A 19039-nucleotide genomic window follows, 5' to 3' on the forward strand; every position below is an offset into this window, starting at 1 on the left:
AGTATTCTGCTTCCAGACAGTTCTGGTCAATTCCCATGGATTCCAGCATGAAGCCATCGCGGAAGGAGCTAAGGGTAAGAGCGGAGGAGTAGGGGCACCCAGGCTGAGCGATCTGGCTTTTGGATATGATCATCTCAAGTGGCGTCACCTGAGCCACCCATGAATGCTGACCCGGGAGGCAGAGTTACCACTTTTATTGGATTTCCGTATCAAAAATTACTTTTCTGACTTCAGCTAGAGGTCAGAAAAACCAGACTGCGTTTTATCTGAGTCTCAGACCTCTGAGAGATGAAGTGCTTCACTCAACTCAACTGGGAGCCAGAGCCCTGTGTCTGTCTACCTCTGGAGTCGCACAAATCACTGAACTGTGGATCAACGTGGGCTACCTTCCAATTGGGAGTCAGAAGATCTCCTCTACTTGGCAGGTGTATTCCACACTTAAAGCCTCAATTCCCTTATCATTAAAAATGGGGACTATAATAACCTGCCACACTGAATTCACAGGACGGCTGAGGTTCAAATGAGACAATACAGATGAAAATACTCTGCGACATCCACATCGAGGCTGACAAAACCTATCGGCTGAAACGTTAGAACTACGTGTCGACCCCACCACGCTCGGTGTCTTCTTAAAGGTGCATGTGTTTTAACAGCATGAATGTTCTTGTGAAATTAAAAAAAAAAAAACAGTACTGCAAAATTCTAGCCACCCTTCTATTCTTATTAACAGACTTCTAAACCAACAGTTCAAACATCATTTTATCAAAATAAAGATGCTCCAATGCTCCCTCCTCCTCCCCTGAGTCACCCAAACCTCGGGCATTCCTCCCCCGTCTAAATGGCAAGCGCGCTGTGCACCGCGTCTTACCGGGCGCCTCTCTCATTGTTAGAGGAGTTGCTCGTGATCCTTCAAGGAGCAAAGTAAAGAGTGCCCCGTGATGAATGTGCACAGTTAAAGGGATGGAGAGAGATCAGAATCACTCGTGGGCTTTGCACGCTGCATGAGGCCCCTGTGCCGTGCATCTCCTCTGTACCCAAGTGGGTGTTTTGTACCCCTCTTAGAGGCTCTACCACAGTGACTAACAGAAATGTGTCATCTCCCTCATGTGTCAGGACAGAAAAAAACAGAGGAAGTAGGAAAGCCATTTTGTCCAACAGAACCCTGCCCGTTACCACACTGCTTCTTCTGTGATGGCTTTCTCAGAGCATGACCTCTCTCTGACCCCCCCTCTTGTGGCCCTCCCTTTCAGGAACCCGCAGCTCAGCAGGCCAGCAGCACCTCAGGTTCCCGCTCTGTGCTGACTTCAGAGTGGTGATTACCTGCACCCAACATCGAATCTCTTCACCTTGACGACAGTCGGTCCTAGCTCCGCCTCCACAGGCCACCCCTCTCTAGGCTGGCCCACTGACCGAGGTCTCCCCTGAGCAACAGCTGTTCTCAATCTCTCCTGAACTGGAAGCCCCTAGAAGGCTGGGAACATGTCTCACCACCTTATTCCTCAAAGCTCTTAATACTTTGCAAGTAACAGACCCTGAACTAGTTGAATGAGACGCACGCCGCTATGATTCCTCGACTCTGTTCTCATCAGTCGGCTTCATTCCAGAATCTTTACTGCAGAACCACTTACAAAACAAGTCACAGAAAGTGAAATGGGCTGCTCTGGGTTGTTTCTCTTCTTCCTCAGCACACAGCGAGTCTACACTTCTCTGTCTTGACCACAGTTAGGATGTCACTCTGACTGAGCTCGAGCCAACGGGATGCAAATAAAAGCAATGGGGCCCCTTGCAGGCCTGGTCCACAAAGCCTCTCAGGCTTGTTCCTCCATCTTCTGCCCCCCTTCCAGTTAACAGGGAACTTGACTCCCTAGCATCCGTAGAGGCCCCATGTTCAAAATAGAAGCACCTCCAGCAGCCTGGGTCCTTGAATTACTGCTTCAAGACGGCCACTCGCCCCCACTCTCCAATACTCACTCTCTCTCTCTCTCTCTCTCTCTCTCTCTCTCTCTCTCTCTCACACACACACACACACACACACACACACACACACACACACACACACACACCTGGAACCACCTTAGATTATCCTGAGATTGAGAAATGAACTTTGTCATTACATGTTTGGATCTATTTGTTACTGTAGCCAAACCCACTCTAACCATCCCAGGATCATTTGAAATTGATACCAAATAATTTTCTTTCTTCCCCTATCATTGCTAATCAGAATTTCTAACAAAAAGTCCTCTGAAACTTACAGGTTACAGACCTAAATGGACAAGATGAAGATAATAAGTATCTACAATTCTATAGTTCCTGGAGGGAAAGACTGTTAAATAACTGCTTAAAAAAAAAAAAAAAAAGAAATCAGGGCGCCTGGGTGGCTCAGTTGGTTAAGCGTCTGCCTTTAGCTCAGGTCATGATCCCAGGGTCCTGGGATCAAGCCCCACAGCAGGCTCCCTGCTCAGCGGGGAGTCTGCTTCTCCCTCTGCCCCTCCCCCTGCTTGTGCTCTCGGTGTGTCAAATAAATAGATAAAATATTAAAAGAGAAAAGAAAGAAAGAAAAAAAGAAAAAAAAGAAAGAAAAGGAAGGAAGGAAGGAAGGAAGGAAGGAAGGAAAGAAAGAAAGAAAGAAAGAAAGAAAGAAAGAAAGAAAGAAAGAAAGAAAGAAAGAAAGAAAAGGAAAAAGAAAAAAGAAAAGAAAAGAAAAGATAATTGTCTAGGACAAAGTACCTGACCGGACAGACTGCTCCTAAAAGAACCACAGAGGGCAGTTTTGCTAACTTACTGAGTCACCTAACCTCCTCTTGTTAGTTCCCCACAAGCCTCCTGCTTTTCTCGGAGGGGCTCAGTGAAGACAGACAAGTAGACACTTTCCATCTTGGGTTTCCTATGGAGGTAGCTGGGTATGCTGCAATATGGCCCATTATGGCAAGGATCCAGGTACTTCACAGGTCAAATTGCAACCTGTGAGACCTAAGGACCCAATTTAACCAGTTAATGTATCATTTCCCAACTTCAGCCCTGCAGGAAGTATTCATTCAAGCCAGGAAGCACTTTGCAGTAATAAAACCACCCTGTGGGTCTCTGAGATACTTGTAACAATTATCTGTAAAACTGTATTTGATATGCCTCGTATGCAAATTACTATCGTGTATTTTACTGTTATATTATCATCAACTGTTTGTGTAGATATTAACATGTCTTCCACTCGGACTGAAAGCTCTGTCATCTGGCGGGAGGCAGGAGCAAGGGACTCCCTCAGCCCAGCACCCAACACATACCACTCCATGTGTAACTGGCGATCAGACAAATGCACCACCGCAGTGCTCCCCGGCTTCCCTCCATGGAAGTTTGGTTCTTCCTTGACTTTGAAACCCGGAAGTTCCTTTTCATATCCTCACTGGAACCTCACCAGATCCTACGACTGGGCCGCACTTTAACCGGGGCTCAGAGGAGGCTTGCTTCAAGTCACAATGCGGTTTGTACGCGACAGCACTTTGCTGTTTGGACTCCCCAGGGGCAGTGTTCTTTCTCCTGTAACATTCCACCTTCCATATCCAGCAGGCTTTAAAGCAGCCTCTGAAAACTTCAGGCTTAATTTCTAGGTCACTTTTTTTCATCATTGTGAAATGTCATAACAGAAGACTTAATAACGAGTGAGTATTTAGAAAACATAACTGTGAAGAAAATAATCACAACTACAGTAAGCTCAATATGGAAAAACTTCAAAATACTGCGTCCCCATTAGCACTGCAAGAAATAAACACAGAAAGATACTGTAGTCCTAGCTCCCTTGACAGGGGTGCCTCCCCTCGCCACAACCTGCTTCTCTAGAAATCCCACAGGCCTGGCTCGCAGGCTTCATCTTCCTCAGATCATCTCACACCCCGTAAACACCTGTTCCTCCTGAAGAGACAGCATTCACTTATTAGAATACACAAGGACGGAGGTGCAGGTTTCTCACAAGGATAAGAAGGAACAGTGAAAAGAAAGGAAGATAAGAAAATGACTGTTACTTACAGCCTAGAGTATATTTTTATATATTTGAAAGGCCTTTCCTTCTGTCAATTCATTCCACAAGCACTTTTAAGTTGTCACTATATCCCAGATTCATTATAAACACTGTGAAGGCTTCCTCTCCGGTGTCGAATGCTAAACGGCGAGCCACAAAACAGAAACGATTTTGCCTGCGCATAAGGCAGCAAGCAAAACAATCACAAATCACCGTACATCAGGCACTATTTGTGCTGCACAAATGCACGCATGCAGTGCTGTGAGACGAGAGTAAAGGGAACACAGTAGGGATGTTGAAAAAGACTTTATGAAGAGTTCAGCCTCAGAAGACGAGTAGGATTCAGTAGGGCAAAAGAAACACTATGTACAAAACACAGAGAAATAGCACAGCATTGGTACAGTGGGAAGTCGAATTTCATTAGAACAAGAGGTTCACAGATGGGGGAGAAGGCTGGAAAAGGAATTTGAAGGCACAGATTGTAAAGGTCCTTAAATAGAGCACTAAAGAAATTGTGGGCTTTACTGTGTAGGCGATTCGGGGGATCATCTAGCTTACCAGCAGGGCCTACGCAGAGTCAGATTCACACTCCACAACAGTCATCCTGGAAGCTGGGTGGAGGATGGGCGGACACAGAGACCGCCGGGAAAATCGACAGAAAGCTACTTCCCTACCCGAGACAAGAGCTGGGAAAGGCCTGAGCAGCAGCAGAAATAGGAGGAGGGGAACAGGAAGACCAACACATCTTCTTCAACAAGACTGAGAAGAACGACGAAAGAGGAGTGACAAAGGTACCTGACATTTCTAGCGGGAACCCAGAAGTCACGTCATCAACCACGTTAAGGAGTAAAAGAGAGACAGTGTTTTTGTTTTTCTTGCTTTTTCCTAGAAGGGAAGATGAAAGTTTCCCCGTTTTGAAAGCAGTTGTTTGTTTTGCTTCGTTTTAAAGTTATCTGTGGGATGCCGGTTTAAGCTCCACGCAGAACTTTGAAATAGGAGACTGGTCCTCAAAAGGCATGTGAGTGACAGTAGAAGCTGTAAGATGTGAGATGCTGCGAGATAAATTTGTCGGAGTAAGTGATTTCCAAGCTAGAAGGGCAAAGACAGAATCCAATTCAGTTTTCAAATAAAATCCGCCTAGGAAGGATAGAGGGACATGAGAAGCAGCAGAGAAAAGATGGCAGCAAAACTGAACTCACAGTTCTATGACCAATACCAACAGCGTTCACACACTCACAGACCACAGAACATGCCAACAATCAGGACACCGATGACCGCAGCTGAATGCTACAGGACCACGAAATACAACGTACAAGAAAGGAGAGAAGACAGCCACGTAGCAAATCCCAATGCCAATACTGACTACAAGAGAAGTAAGACACTAAATAGCAGACCACAAATTCCAAAAGCCTGCAGAAAAGAAATGGGCAGCCCAATTGGGAAATCAGCAAGACCAAAGCACAGTTCCATCTGTCAGCTTACTGTACAGATTCCTCCCCTCTACACCACGCTTTTGCTGTAGAAAATCACAAGGGCCATGGTCAGATGTGTATACATTATCATCTAGTTATCTATAGGGGGATACAGAAGCTACATTCCTAAAGAACACAGGAGAGGATCTGCACTGAGGGCACCAGGTAAGTGACCAATTATCTGGATTTGAAATATTCTTATTGTGGGGCGCCTGGGTGGTTCAGTTGGTTAAGCGACTGCCTTCGGCTCAGGTCATGATCCCGGGGCCCTAGGATCAAGCCCTGCATCAGGCTCCCTGCTCCTCGGGGAGCCTGCTTCTCCCTCTTCTTCTGCCTGCCGCTCCCCCTGCTTGTGCTCTCTGTCAAATAAATAAAATCTTTAAAAAAAAAAAAAAAAAGAACTATTCTTATCGTGCATCCATGTGTCCCCATTTTGTTTTAAAAACAGGGAAACCAGGGGCGCCTGGGTGGCTCAGTCGTTAAGTGTCTGCCTTCAGCTCAGGTCGTGATCCCAGGGTCCTGGGATGGAGCCCCGCATCGGGCTCCCTGCTCAGCGGGAAGCCTGCTTCTCCCTCTCCCACTCCCCCTGCTTGTGTTCCCTCTCTCGCTCTCTCTCTCAAATAAATAAAATCTTTAAAAAATAAAAAAAATAAAAATGGAAACTGGAGACATAACATAAGGCAAGGAAAAGTGGGGTCATTTGTGATTAGGATGGGGCTGGGGGGCACGAGCAGCAAAAAATATAAAGTTACAAGATGCCTAAGCTTCCATTTTCACCAAACCAACAGCCGCAGGAAGAGCAATGTTGGGCATGTTCTAAAACTTGACGCATTTGAAAATACTTTTAAACCTACCCTTTGCTGAAGTGGCAAGATATAATGGAACAATAACTTCAGCAAAGCTGATATTGGACCCAGTTCTGTCTCCAGTGACTACCCATATTACTCAGTAAATTAACCAAATTCAATCTGCTCGTTAGTGAAATGCGCTTGTTTGCACGGGTCCATACCAGAGGTCTCCTTCCATTTTATCTCCCTTAATTCATGTGAGCACAGTGCCAGGCCCCAGCAGGCGCTTACTAGGTGCCACCATCCTTTGTTCCAGAGGACTTCACTACCTCTAGCTCCATGGGGAAATCACTAACTTCTTGAGGCATCAATTTCCCCACCTCTAATACTGCCTCACAGGGCTGTTTGCAAATTAATTAAGGTACTCTGTAAACCATACAGCGCAACGCAGAATGTAAAGCATAAGCGTTTCCAGGCCAGGCAAATAGTAGCAACTTTTGGACTGAAAACACCAGGAGGTTTGAATGACTAGCACCAATAAGACCTGGTTAAGAATTCAGCACCTGCCCTAATCTCTCGCATCACCCCATTCAGCTTGCTTAGATCTCAACGTACCCTCCACCGGACAAGCTCGAGGCCTTCCCACCCACATCACCCTAATTTTCTTAGTACTCAGAGGAGAGGTATTCAGATAAGGAACCTACAAATGAAAGAGTCGCAAGAGGACACAATCAAATGACTCGCCCAAGGTCAAAACACCAGGGTAGAAAAGGAAATGCGGGCTTCTCAGCCACCGAGGCCACGTCCCCCGTGACTCCTTCTGCAACCGACGGGGAACGACCAGCGCCCCCCTTCCCCCGCCGCAGGACGCAGTGTGGGGGCGCCCCTCGCCCTCCTGCGTGCACGCCCCGCCGACCCCTCCAGCCTGGCCGCCCGCGGCGGACCCGAGCTCCTGCACAGCTGCGCTCGTCCCGGGCCCCCACGCCCCCCACGGACCTGCTCCCAGCCCCGCCAGGCCGGACCCCCGCTGAGGACCCCAAGAGGCGAGGTGTCCACACGGCACAGCCCCGCCCGCGCTCCCTGCCACGTCCGCGGCCTCACGCACTATGGCGCTCCAGACCCGGCCTCCCGCCGCCGCCGACGCCGCCGCCGCCGCCGCCGCCGCAGGGCCCGGGCCTCCCGGCCTCCCAGTCCCAGCGTCCCCAGGGCAGCTCCAGCCCGAGCAGGCCGCGGACTTCCTCCGCCAGCTCCGCCCTAGCCGCAGCCCCGGGAAGAGCCCGCCGCCAGGGCTGACGGACTGCCTGAAAGTCCAATCGGAACGGCACACGAAGGGGGCGTGCTGACGGACTGCCCCAGCGACCAATCGGAACGCGCTACACCAGGGGGGCGCGGCTACCGCCAGCGACCCCGCCCCGTCCGTGCTTCCGCTGGGGCCGAGGAGGCGAGAGGAAACTTTCCCAGAGTTCCTCCGAGCGCCCGCGGACCGGAGGAGGGGTCGCGGCCGGGGGGGCGGGGGGGGGGTGCTGAGGTTGGGTGAGGGAGGGGCTGAGGGTGGGGACGCGCGGGGCCCCACCCCCTCCCCGAGGGCCCGCGGCTGCCTGGCGACCGGAAGGCGGCGGCCCCGGCTGGGATCCCGGCCGCTCTCGGGTGCTACCCCGCGCGGGCTCCTCCTCCGCTGCCGCCGTCGCTGCCCAGCTGGCTGCTGTCGGGGCTGGGCGGACCCTGCTGCCCCGTGGAGCGAGCGCTGGCCCGGGGCCGGCTGGGCGGCAGCACCCCTCACACCTGATGTGGCGCCCCCAAATGCAGCCGGTGCGGGCGGCAGCCTGGGACCGAGCCTTGGGCCCGTGAGCACGGCCGGGCCCGCACCCGGAGCGCGCGTCCGCGGCGGCCGGCGAGGCGAGTCGCCCGCTGGAGGACCACCCGCGCATAGAGCAGCGGAGGGCCGGGCGTCCCGGGGGCCGCTGGGGGCAGGGCTGGGGGCCCGCAAGCCCTCTCCTCCCCCACCGGCGCCCGCGGCCATGGCAGCGCCGGGGGACCCGCGGCGGCTCTACCGGCTGGTGCAGGAAGGCCGGCTGTGCGCCCTGCGGGAGGAGCTGCGGGGAGCCGGGCGCGCCAGCTGCCCGGGGCCGGGCGGGGACACCCTCCTGCACTGCGCCGCCCGCCTCGGGCATCGGGACGTGCTGGCCTATCTGGTCGAGACCTGGGACATGGACATCGAGGCCGCCAACCGAGACTACAAGCGACCTCTGCACGAGGCTGCCTCGCAGGGCCACCGGGACTGCGTGCGCTATCTGCTGGGCAGAGGAGCCGCGGTCGACTGCCTGAAGAAAGCCGACTGGTAGGTGGCTGGGGTTCCCGAAAGATCCCCCCCCACACCCCTCCACTTCTCCGCAGAGTTATGGAGTCCCGTGTACTTTTCCGCCTCGACACCACAGCTTCTGAGCCTCCCCCTGGAGGACAGATTACCCTCTGTGAACAGTGGGGTACTCTTACGGGATTAACTGTTCCAGTCCTCTGTTCCAAACCCTTTTCCCTTATGAAACAGTATGCAATAGGATCAAACAGTGAATTGTCTGTACTACCTATAGCTTGAGCCTCGCCTAGCTACATGATTACTTCACCAGTAGCATTGTTTTAATTTGTTATTTTGGAATAGAGCTTCACAGAAGGTTGCAAAGAACTGTTCAGGGAAGCCTCGTGGGCCCTTCCCCCAGACTCCCCCAAAGTTACCATCTTACACAGCTATGTGCAATACCAAGACTAAGAAACTGACACTGCTACTACAGTCCATGTTCTTCATCAGATTTCACCAGTTACACAGACACTTGAGTGTGTGTGGTGCTTTATGGGATTTTATCACATGAATAGCCTCGCGTGAGCGATACTCCAAGGTACCATCACACAAACCAATTGCATTTTGTCAGACAGACATTGTTTCCAGTACTCACTATGTGGTGATGAACATCCTAAGATTCATAACATAATGAAGTTCCTGCCTGCAAGTGATTCCTGATCTGATATAAATATGAACCACAGCAGATAGACTTGTAGTTAAATAAAGTGCATCTTGCCTGCTGGGATGAGGGAGTCAGTATGGTTACGTTTTGAGGGCTGCACTTTGGCTATGACTTAGCACAAGGCCAGTTTTCTTCTGCTGCTGGTAAACTGGTCTAAAGACCATTCCAACAGACATATTACCTCATACATGCCTCAAAACAATTCTGTGGGTAGGGAACTGGCCTCTCCCCAAAAATCCATTAAAGAGGCAAAGTTCATTTGAGTACGTATGTGAGAGGTATAGCTGCAGTGAGAAATTTTTGTCCGTTCTCACCTTTCTGGCTTTCTGCAATACCTTCCCTGCTTTTCCAATCATCCCGCCTGGCTCAAGATTTATTTCCTCTGTGAAGTCCTTCTGGAAGGTTCCAGCCTTCATTTATCTGGGTTTCTCCCTCTTTATTTTCTCATTCACTCTCATTGCTACACCCCCCCCTCAAAAGTGTTGGTAATTAATTAATATCATAGCAATCTTAGAAGATAGATCCTAGATGCGGCCTTCGGGGTCTCCTAGGTATAGTGAGCTCCCGCTGTGTGCCAGACATGGGTCCTAACCCCAGGAATCAGGAGGTGAATAAGACCTGCCCTTGCTTTCCAAGGGTTATGTCTCTCTCGTTTTGCAGATGACAAACCAGAAGCTCATGGAATTGAAATCGCTCATCCGAGATCATTTATGAGAAGAGAGAGGATAGAGCCACCTCCCTTGATTTTAATGTAGTTTATTCCCATAATTGTGGACACAAGTCAGTTCAGAAACTTATTGTAATCACACTGTTCCATTTATGTCACCAGTGTATGCTCCTCATGGGTAGGCACTGTGTCATATGTTCTTTTTTAACCCTTTTTCAGCACAATTTAATTCATAAATGACTACTGATTGAAGTGAATGGGGTAAGTCCAGCAGAGTATCTCTTACACAAATAGTATTCAAGACACGGGCGCCTGGGTGGCTGAGTTGGTTAAGCGTCTGCCTTCGGCTCAGGTCGTGATCCCGGGGTCCTGGGATCGAGCCCCGGGTCGGGCTCCCTGCTCAGCGGGGAGCCTGCTTCTCCCTCTCCCACTCCCCCTGCTTGTGCTCTTTCTCTCAAATAAATAAATAAAATCTTTTTAAAAATACATTATTCAAGACAAACTGTCTGTGGTTTTGATTAACTCTGTCTCAGTTTGGTCCCATAGTCGAAACTTGTCCAGAAGCAGGTTTTCCTCCTCAGTATTCCCCTCCCGCAGGCAGGCACACCTACATCCTAATCCCTTTCCCTCTCTTATTTCTCCCAGTGTCTCATTGCGGGCAGAGAAGTTGCCAGTCAATGCTGTTTTCCTGCTTCCCAGACCCTTGAGTCCTCTAGGTTTTCCATCTCTGCCAAGGGCATGTGCTTTTCTGAAGACCTGGACGCACACTTCTAATGTCTCAGCTGCCCTTCCGTCTGTTTGTCCTGATTGGCCTTAGGACTCCTTTGATGATGGCCTGCACAAGGAAGAATCTGGAGGTGATCCAGGACCTTGTAGAACATGGTGCCAACCCACTTCTAAAGAACAAAGACGGCTGGAATAGTCTCCACATTGCCAGCCGAGAGGGTGACCCTCTGGTCCTCCGGTACTTGCTCACTGTTTGCCCAACGGCCTGGAAGACAGAGAGCAAAATCGGGAGAACTCCTCTGCACACGGCAGGTACGGCTGGGAGCTCTGCAGGGACGCAGGCACGAACGTGCAGCCCGCCCGCCCGGCCCTGCAGAACGCCTGCTAGTTAGGGGCACCCACAGGGCTGGAGGGGTTTGGAAACTAGAGGGCCAGGACTAAGAGCAGCTTTAGGGTATTTCAACATATAGTTTGTCCCTACAGCTAATGGAACTCGGCACATGATCCGTTCTTGTTTCGCGTGTTCGTATCTGTCCTGCCCTCCCCAGTTTGTTGGAAAGCTCATTCTGTTCTTCACTGTCTTTGACCTTGAGCAAGGGACTTAGCCTCTTAAGCAAATTTCCTCATCAGCAACATCATGATGGTAATGGTGCCCATATCACAAGGTAGCTAGAGAGTTTAAGGAACAGGATGTATATAAACCCCCTGGTGCAGTGCTTAACACACCCTGAGCACAGAACAACTGGGTATGGCTATTTTCAGGATCAGGTTTACGTTGTCATTGTTACCCGAAGGAGGAAAAGAGACAATATTTCTGAATATCCTCAGCAATACTTACCACAGTGCTAATCCACTTAAATAAATATAGGAACTTGCAATGAAGGTACCTGGGCCTGAGTGTCTTTGACTTATCTAGTGATCATGTCAATAAAAATGTGGGATACAACTGAGTAATTATCCTTAAATCTGAATTATCTATTCATAGATTATTTTAAATTAGTGAAAAGCAAAAAGTGCTGGGGTGTAAGACAACACAGATATTAAAGACCTCAAGAGTCCGGATCAAGAAATTTAAAAAATGATCTTTAGCCTTCTGGATAGTATATTGAATTAAAATACAGGGCCTTGGGGCACCTGGGTGGCTCAGTCGTTAAGCGTCTGCCTTCGGCTCAGCTCACGATCTCAGGGTCCTGGGATCGAGCCCCACATCGGGCTCCCTGCTCCGCGGGAAGCCTGCTTCTCCCTCTCCCACTTCCCCTGCTTGTGTTCCCTCTCTCGCTGTGTCTCTGCCTGTCAAATAAATAAAATCTTTAAATAAATAAATAAATAAAAATACAGGGCCTTAGTTTCTCAAAACATCGATACCTGTGACGACAGAGTTTAGGAAATACGCATACAATTATTACCACTACAGAGAGCAATTAGGGACCAAGGAATTGTTTACATCTTTACAAGTGAGTAGAAAAACTTTTCTCTGCTATGAATTGTTTGACTAGTTCCCCTAGAAACAATCAGCACCTAACCATTCACAGAAAATACTGGAGAACAGATAGCTGAAATCTTTACTATTGAGTGTCGTTCTCTTTAGTAGGAGAATCACATTCCTGCTTATTTTGTCATGGATCATTATTAATATGTTTTACATTTCCTGGGCAGAAACTGACCGGCCCTAAGGATCTGCAGCACAAAAGTGAGGAGAAAGTTTAAGACTGAGAATTTACCATGGAAGTGCTCAAAAAAACAAGATAATCAAGTGTTGGCCAAGTGCCTGTTAAGTGAAAACATCATCGTTACCACTTACCCAGCTAAATTTTTATTTTTCTAGGATGGTAACAGTGTCCCTGATTTAATGACTACTTCCCGAAAGTCCTAGCTAAAAGGTTGGGGCAGAGAGAGGAGGAAAGAAGAGTTTTATACCTGCACTAAAAAGCTCTGACTCTCAACTCTCTTCTTCCAGCAATGCATGGCTGTTTAGACGCAGTGAAGGTCCTTCTCCAGAGGTAAGAACAAAACAGCAAATGGGGGGAAGGATTCCCTAATTGTGACAGTTAATATCGATGCTATAGGAAAAGCTCAGAAAAATTGCTCAGAAAGAAACTAACGTACCCAAAGAGATGAACAACGGACATAACTCAAAGAATATAAAATAAAAATTGCTAAGTAACATGAGAAAAAAAAAATCACCCATGCATCTGCTCATTCAGCAAGTACTCAAATACTCAGTGCCTCAGCACTCACTTAGCACCATACCACATGCACGGGCTGCAAGAGAAGCCAGCCGACACGGGTCCCCCCCGTGGAGCTCACACACTGGCAGACAAGATTCGCTGTTCACATCCTGTGAGTCCGAGGAGTACAAGGAATCGCAGGATCCCTCCAGGAACATAGGCCAGGAAGACCCACCTTGCCTGGGAGGAAGGAATCTCGGCCCCCGGGATATTCAAGCTACGGTCTGAAGGGGGCTAAGAGTGGGAGGTGGGCCACATTCCAGACAGAGGTAACAGTCCCCGGGAATGCTCAGAGCCAAGAGAAAGCATGGTGCTTTAGTAAACTGAAAGTTCAGTGTGTGCTGCTGCCCCGGGAGTGCCGGGGAGAATAGTGCACGATGAGGAAGGCCGGACCGAGGGAGGACATAGGACGATGTGAGGACTTCAGATTTTATTCTAAGTGTATGCGATGCCATTGAAGGGTTTTAAGCAGTGTGCCGGGTGGACAGTAATGAGAAATTTGCATTTTTCAGAGATCCTCTGGTTGGAAAATAGAGAATGGATTGGGGGGAAGCGGGAGTGGGGGCCGTGAATGTTGGGAGGCCGTTGCAGTTCGACAGGAGAAAAATAATGGTAGCGGGACTAAGACCCTGACTGTAGAGGTGAAGAGAAAGACATGGAGATACTTAAGAAGTGGGATCAATAGATCCAGGTGAAAAATTTGATCAAGGGAATGAGGGAGGAGACATCAAGATGACAGGTTTCTCGCTGAGCAACTGGTGATGGTGCTGGTGCCATTTACCGGGACAGAGAGCCCTGGAGGAGGAGCAGGTTTGCCAGGGAAGATGATAATTTCACTTTTGGACACATTGAGTTGCATGCATCTGTGAGGCACCCAAGCAGAGATGTCGAGTGGCCAGCTACAGACACAGATCTGAAAGCCGCAGGAGGGGTGTGAGCTGAGAGACAAATGTGGGCATCATCAACATAGAAACAATGACTGAATTCATGAGAGTGGAAGGGATTACCAGAGCAGATACTGAATAGTGAGAAGAGACCAGGACTTCATGCAGTGCCATGAGGGAGCACAGGTCCTCCTGTGGATGGAGGAGAGAAGAGGGGCCTCTGTGAGGTCATATGGAAGCTAGAAGCTGCAGTGAAGGAGGGAGAACCGGTGTTCCAAGCAGAGGGGCTCAGCAAATGCAGAGGCAGCAAAGAGCTGGGCAACCGGAGGAGAAGATAATGAGCAAGAAGAGGGTAGGACAGAGAGGCCCCTGAAGGTGAGAACAGAGAAGAGAGGTAGGAACGGAAGGAGGTCGGTCGGGTAGGAGGCAGGACCAAGAAGAACGGACAGGTAGGATCGTAGAGAAGGTAGGTCCGTTTGGAGTCGGGCCTGAGGGGAGGGCCGGGGAGGCGTGGGTCAGCTAACTGAAGAAGGCAGGAATGGAAGGTCACACTGGAGGCTGAATTAAGGAAAAGGACAGGTAGGAACAGAAAGGGTAGGACAGCGGAGTAGGTAGGAGAAGACAAAGGCAGGATTGAGAGGAAGGTAGGACAGTGGGGAAAGCAGGGCGGGGAAGCAGGTGGGGGGGGGGGGAGGGTCAGGAAGGACGCGGCTGGCCCCGAGGAGCCTGGGGACATGAGCAGATGCCACAGTATCCTGACCCCAGGGTCATGAGGATTTAGATTTTTCTCTGCGGTTGGGAGGTAAAGGTGTCAAGCAGGAGTGGCCATACCCAGGGCGGTCCGGTGCCTGTGAGAATGGTTAGCAAGGCAGGAGCCACGGCGGGAGAAGTGGGCCCCGAACTGAGATTTTTGGTAACAGGCTGGTCCTGAGGGGAAGACGATGCCTGGAAACGGGGTGAGGAAGTCCGAGGAGGGGCTGAGTTTGGGAGACAGGGACCGCGCTCCGGTCTCCGCGGTGTGTGCGTGCGTGCGCGTGCGTGCGTGTGTGCGTGCGCGTGCGTGTGTGCGCGTGCCGCAGGGACCGCTGTCTGACCTGCCGCTCTGGGTTCGGGCGGCAGGTGCCACTACGGAGCCGACTGCGCGGACAGCTGTGGCTGCACACCCTTCATGGACGCAGTTCAGTGCGGCCACGTCGATGTGGCCCAGCTGCTGCTCGAACAGCACCAGGTATAGAAACGGGTCCTCCCACGAGTCTCAGACCAGGGAGCGCCTCCGATGTGGGCTCAGTGTCGCGGTCGGCGAGCGGCAGGCAGACGTCCTTGTCTGGGGCCCCTGCGGGGCTCACGTGTGAGATGAGCAGGGAGCAGTGAGAGGAGGAGGGGGATCCAGTAAGCGGCTGGACCACAGGAGTGAGCGCAGGCTGCCCACCGAGGGCGCCGGGGGCCGGAGCGTGGGGTCTGGCCTGTGTTTGGCCAGAGAGGCCCTGGGGATCCGCCAGGAGGTCCCTGCTGCTCACGTGTGGCCTCCCCTCCCTCGCCCGCCAGGCTTGCTGGGCGGCGCGGGACGCCCTGGGCGCACAGGCCATCCACAGGGCGGCCGTCACTGGGCAGGACGAGGCCCTCCGCTTCCTGGTGTCCGAGCTGGGCGCCGACGTGGACGCCAGGGCAGCACCCAGCCGCCTGACGCCACTGCATTTCGCCGCTAAGGTTTGTCTCTCTGGGAAAGCCCTCCCTCCGTGTCATGTCCAGCCTTTCGTTTGCACCCGCTCGTGTTCCGTTTTCAGAAATAATGTCGTTTGCAGCCCTAAGGATCCCCCGTGTGAAGTCCTGCTGCTCTGTCCTTACACTAGATTCCAGAAGGGAACATTTCTGCAGCGGAGGCTCATTGCTTACACGCCCAGTCTCAAGTGTTAGGCCTGTTTTGCGGGTTATCTTCAGCCTCACTGGCCAGCTGCCCCAACTGGCTTTTCCAGCAGCAGCAGGTGTAATTATTTCCCTGTGAACGGCCCTCTCCTGTCCCCCAGGAAGGCAGTGGAGGGACGAGGGTGCCCCGAGCCCGGTGGAGGCCACAGAGAGGATGCGTGGGACTCGCGGCCGTGATTCCCTGTCTCCCTGGGTCCGCGCGGCCTGGCCAGCTGCACAGGAGTCCTGTCAGGTGCTTGTAGTCGAGGAGGACGTGCTGTGACGCGCGCTGTGACAAACGTCCAGGACGGGTCGCGGGCTCCCTGTTTATCTTCGCTCTGAAATTCCAGCAAAGAGCATGTTTGCTGGGAGAGATTCTGGAGGCACATGTTCTGTGTGAATCAGGACGTTTGCTCCCGACAGCAGTAGTCGGTAATTTGGCCTACAGAGTAGATCCTCTGTATTATAATAATGAAATGTCACCAAAATCTGGATTTGACAGCTTACACTCCAACCTGAGAACTGTGTGAGTCTCCCTCTAGATGTGAAAATTCCATTTTAGCAGCTGAGTCTTTTAGAAAAAGTACCTAACATGTTAGTTTGTGTTTAAAGGCTTGTTTATTTCCTCGTCACGGGATAACAAGCGTATTTCAACCCTCAGGAAGGACACGTGAGCACAGTCCGGGTGCTCCTATCCTTGGGTGCCAACATCAATTCCAAAGATAAAAGAAACCGATCAGGTATGGCTTCGAGTCCCTCGCGCCTGGGGAATGACTAGTAATCGATGTAAACAATACACGGACTTTGATGTTAAAAACACTGGTTTTAGACTATTCCTCTAGTAGTAGCTCAGCAACCCTTCTTTGAAACGACATATTTGCAAAGCTCTGGCAATGTCTGTTCCCACGGCAATGGCGGGGCCTGCCACTGGTCCCTGCTGTTCTGACTACTTCGCAGCACGGCACTGTGTGCTCCTGGGAACACTTGCTAAATCCACCATGCTGCTGGCCGCCTCCAGTTAGAGTCTCCCTAGGTCGTCTCTCTTTGGAGTGCATTTGAAAACTGGAATCACTATAATTTTTTTCTAAGATTTATTTAGAGGGAGAGAGAGATTTATTTATGCAGAGGGAGAGAGAGAATTGGAATCGGGCTCCATCCCAGGACCCTGGGACCATGACCTGGGCTGAAGGCAGATGCTTAACCGACTGAGCCACCCAGGTGCCCCGAGAGCTAATTCTTTAGACTCAGGTTAGAATAAGCTCTCCTGTGAACATTCTGTGCACCACGGCCGCCTGGCAAGCCTCTCTCTGATGCTTAGAAGCTCCCTCCGAGGCTGCACAGGACCGTCACTAAGTCCAGGGACACAAGACTTTGTCTGCAGAATGCAGGATCCTAGGGCTCACAGCACCAAGAACCTTGAGTGCTAGTTCTCAAAGGGGAGGATGTGTCCATTTTTCTGTTCATCACGTCATTCTTATTCGTGGCGATATTTTTACTGACACGGAGAATTCACAAAACTTTTAAAATGGTTTCTGTGCCAGTTAAAGTCACCTGTTTGTGAACTTGCTTCGTGGCTTTAGACAAAAATCTCTTATATTCTCTAATTGGTTGATGTTTTTAAAACCATTTCCAACCCCGTCCGGTTAAAAGGGGGGAAATGCTCTGATCCCACAGAGGCAAGGGCACAGACAGGAATCGTGGAAATATAAAGTCTGCGTAGTGGAAGGAGTTTTGTTTTGGGTTGTAGCTGCTCACCAGATGGGCATTGCTGCAGCATCCTGCTTCAAGTCCGTGTTGCTTCTGTCTCCTCGCAGCCCTGCATCTGGCCTGCGCCGGCCAGCACACGGCCTGTGTCGAGCTCCTCCTGCGGTCCGGGCTGAGCGACTCCCCAGACGTCTCGGGCACCCTGGCTCGGCAGCTCGCTCGCAGCGCAGACATCCTTCAGTGCTTTGACCACCACCCCGAGTCCTGAGGGTGCTTCTGAGCAAGGACAGGCACAGTGACCACATCCTGCTGCTGCCGTTATTGGGGTCCCCAGCCAGAGGGCCGTGAGGACGCCGGCTCCTGAGCCCTGTGACCTACACATGGCGTCTTTCCAGGACCTGGATTCTGCTTTTTCTGCCCTTCAAGTGGAATTAGGGGATGTTCATGAAGCCAGTGTCTGGAGCCCTTAGAGAAGCACGTGACCCACGTGAATGTAACCCAGAGTACGTGTTCACGTAAATAGGTCAGATTTTTTATGAGCAATATTATGAGGGATGTTATGACAATGATTTTAACGGTCCAAGAGCCGTAAACATAACCAGCCTGCCACTTCCTTCCTTCCTCGCTTTTTCTTGGTCATTACAATGGTTTCGTAGCCAGGAAGGAGATGCCTACACAGATATCTGAGAGAAAATAATGGAAATATTTGTACATTCTAAGCGCTGCTAGTTAAGCCATAACGCTTTAATCTTGAGGTTATTTTTACTTGATGGTTCTGTGTTGGCTTTCTTCAGATAACAAATACACCTAAAAATGCAGCTAAGATATTTTCCAAACTTTTCTACTGCCTCAGTCAAAGAATGGAGTTTGTTCTTAAAACACCTACCCTATTTCCTGTCCTGATTCCCTGCCCACTGGAGCCTGAGAGTGTTGAAGACTCTTGACATCGTAACTCCAAAAATTCTGTAGCAGTTTAAATAGATTGAAGGGAGCCTGCATCCTCAGACATTTGGATTCTTTTCCTTTTTACTTTTGGGGGGAGGTGATGAAGATCATTTTCTCTGGGTCACAAAGAATAATTAGTCCAGGTCGTTCTTAGGAAATCACACGCATCCGTCACAAGCCATACTTGATCCTCCTGCTGGTCGTGACCCAGTAAGGACATACTGCACATCCGTCCAGCCTGAGCATCGTGCTGGGCCAGGGAAGGAGCGAGACTTTCCAGTTCTTCGTCATCCCAGATGGCACGGGCTGGTTCCTAGTCCAACAGCCAAGACCTGCTGGTATCATCTGTCTCGTGACCTCTAAGTGGCGCCCCGTGTGATCTGCACTGGTTCGAGCTTCAGTTCCTGCTACTTCAGAGATCCCCCCTGTGTCACTGCCCTTTGGGTCTAAAGATGGTCCTGTTACCTGCGGGGGGACAGAAGGGTGGGTATGGCGCCAGCTGCCTTCCCTGTACACACATGCGACGCAGCTTCTGATTGCAGCGGCTCCATGAGGGGTCGGTCCCTGCACATGTCCAGCTGCACATCTGCCCCACAAACCAGTGGTGACTGTGGTGCATGAGGCCGTGCTTTTGCTCCCCGTACATTCCCGACTCCGTTCTGTGGTGTAGACTGTGGCTCCTGAAGCTTCTCGAGGA

The 19039-nt window shown here is 50.8% G+C and overlaps 2 protein-coding genes across 3 annotated transcripts in view; one reads left to right on the forward strand and one right to left on the reverse strand.

Annotated features, from left to right (window-relative positions):
* FBH1 (F-box DNA helicase 1) overlaps positions 1-7511 on the reverse strand; it is a 52491-nt gene extending 44980 nt beyond the window's left edge. For both annotated transcript variants that reach the window (XM_028114608.2, XM_028114606.2), the window contains exon 1: positions 7375-7511. Coding sequence is in view for 1 of the 2 variants with exons in the window: in XM_028114606.2 (XP_027970407.1) it covers position 7375 (1 nt within the window). In the remaining variant the exon portion in view is untranslated. The remainder of the gene's footprint in view (positions 1-7374) is intronic.
* Positions 7512-7826: 315 nt separating this feature from the next.
* ANKRD16 (ankyrin repeat domain 16) lies at positions 7827-18395 on the forward strand. The gene is made up of 7 exons (XM_028114701.2): positions 7827-8607; positions 10771-10991; positions 12637-12679; positions 14911-15019; positions 15337-15498; positions 16355-16433; positions 17508-18395. The coding sequence occupies exons 1-7, from the start codon at positions 8288-8290 to the stop codon at positions 17663-17665; spliced, it is 1092 nt and encodes a 363-aa protein (XP_027970502.1). The 5' UTR covers positions 7827-8287; the 3' UTR covers positions 17666-18395.
* Positions 18396-19039: the final 644 nt, after the last annotated feature.

The sequence above is a fragment of the Eumetopias jubatus genome, unplaced genomic scaffold, assembly GCF_037043125.1.
Source record: "Eumetopias jubatus isolate StellerSeaLion01/CBP00866 unplaced genomic scaffold, mEumJub1_p1.0 scaffold_8, whole genome shotgun sequence".
Taxonomy (NCBI): domain Eukaryota; kingdom Metazoa; phylum Chordata; class Mammalia; order Carnivora; family Otariidae; genus Eumetopias; species Eumetopias jubatus.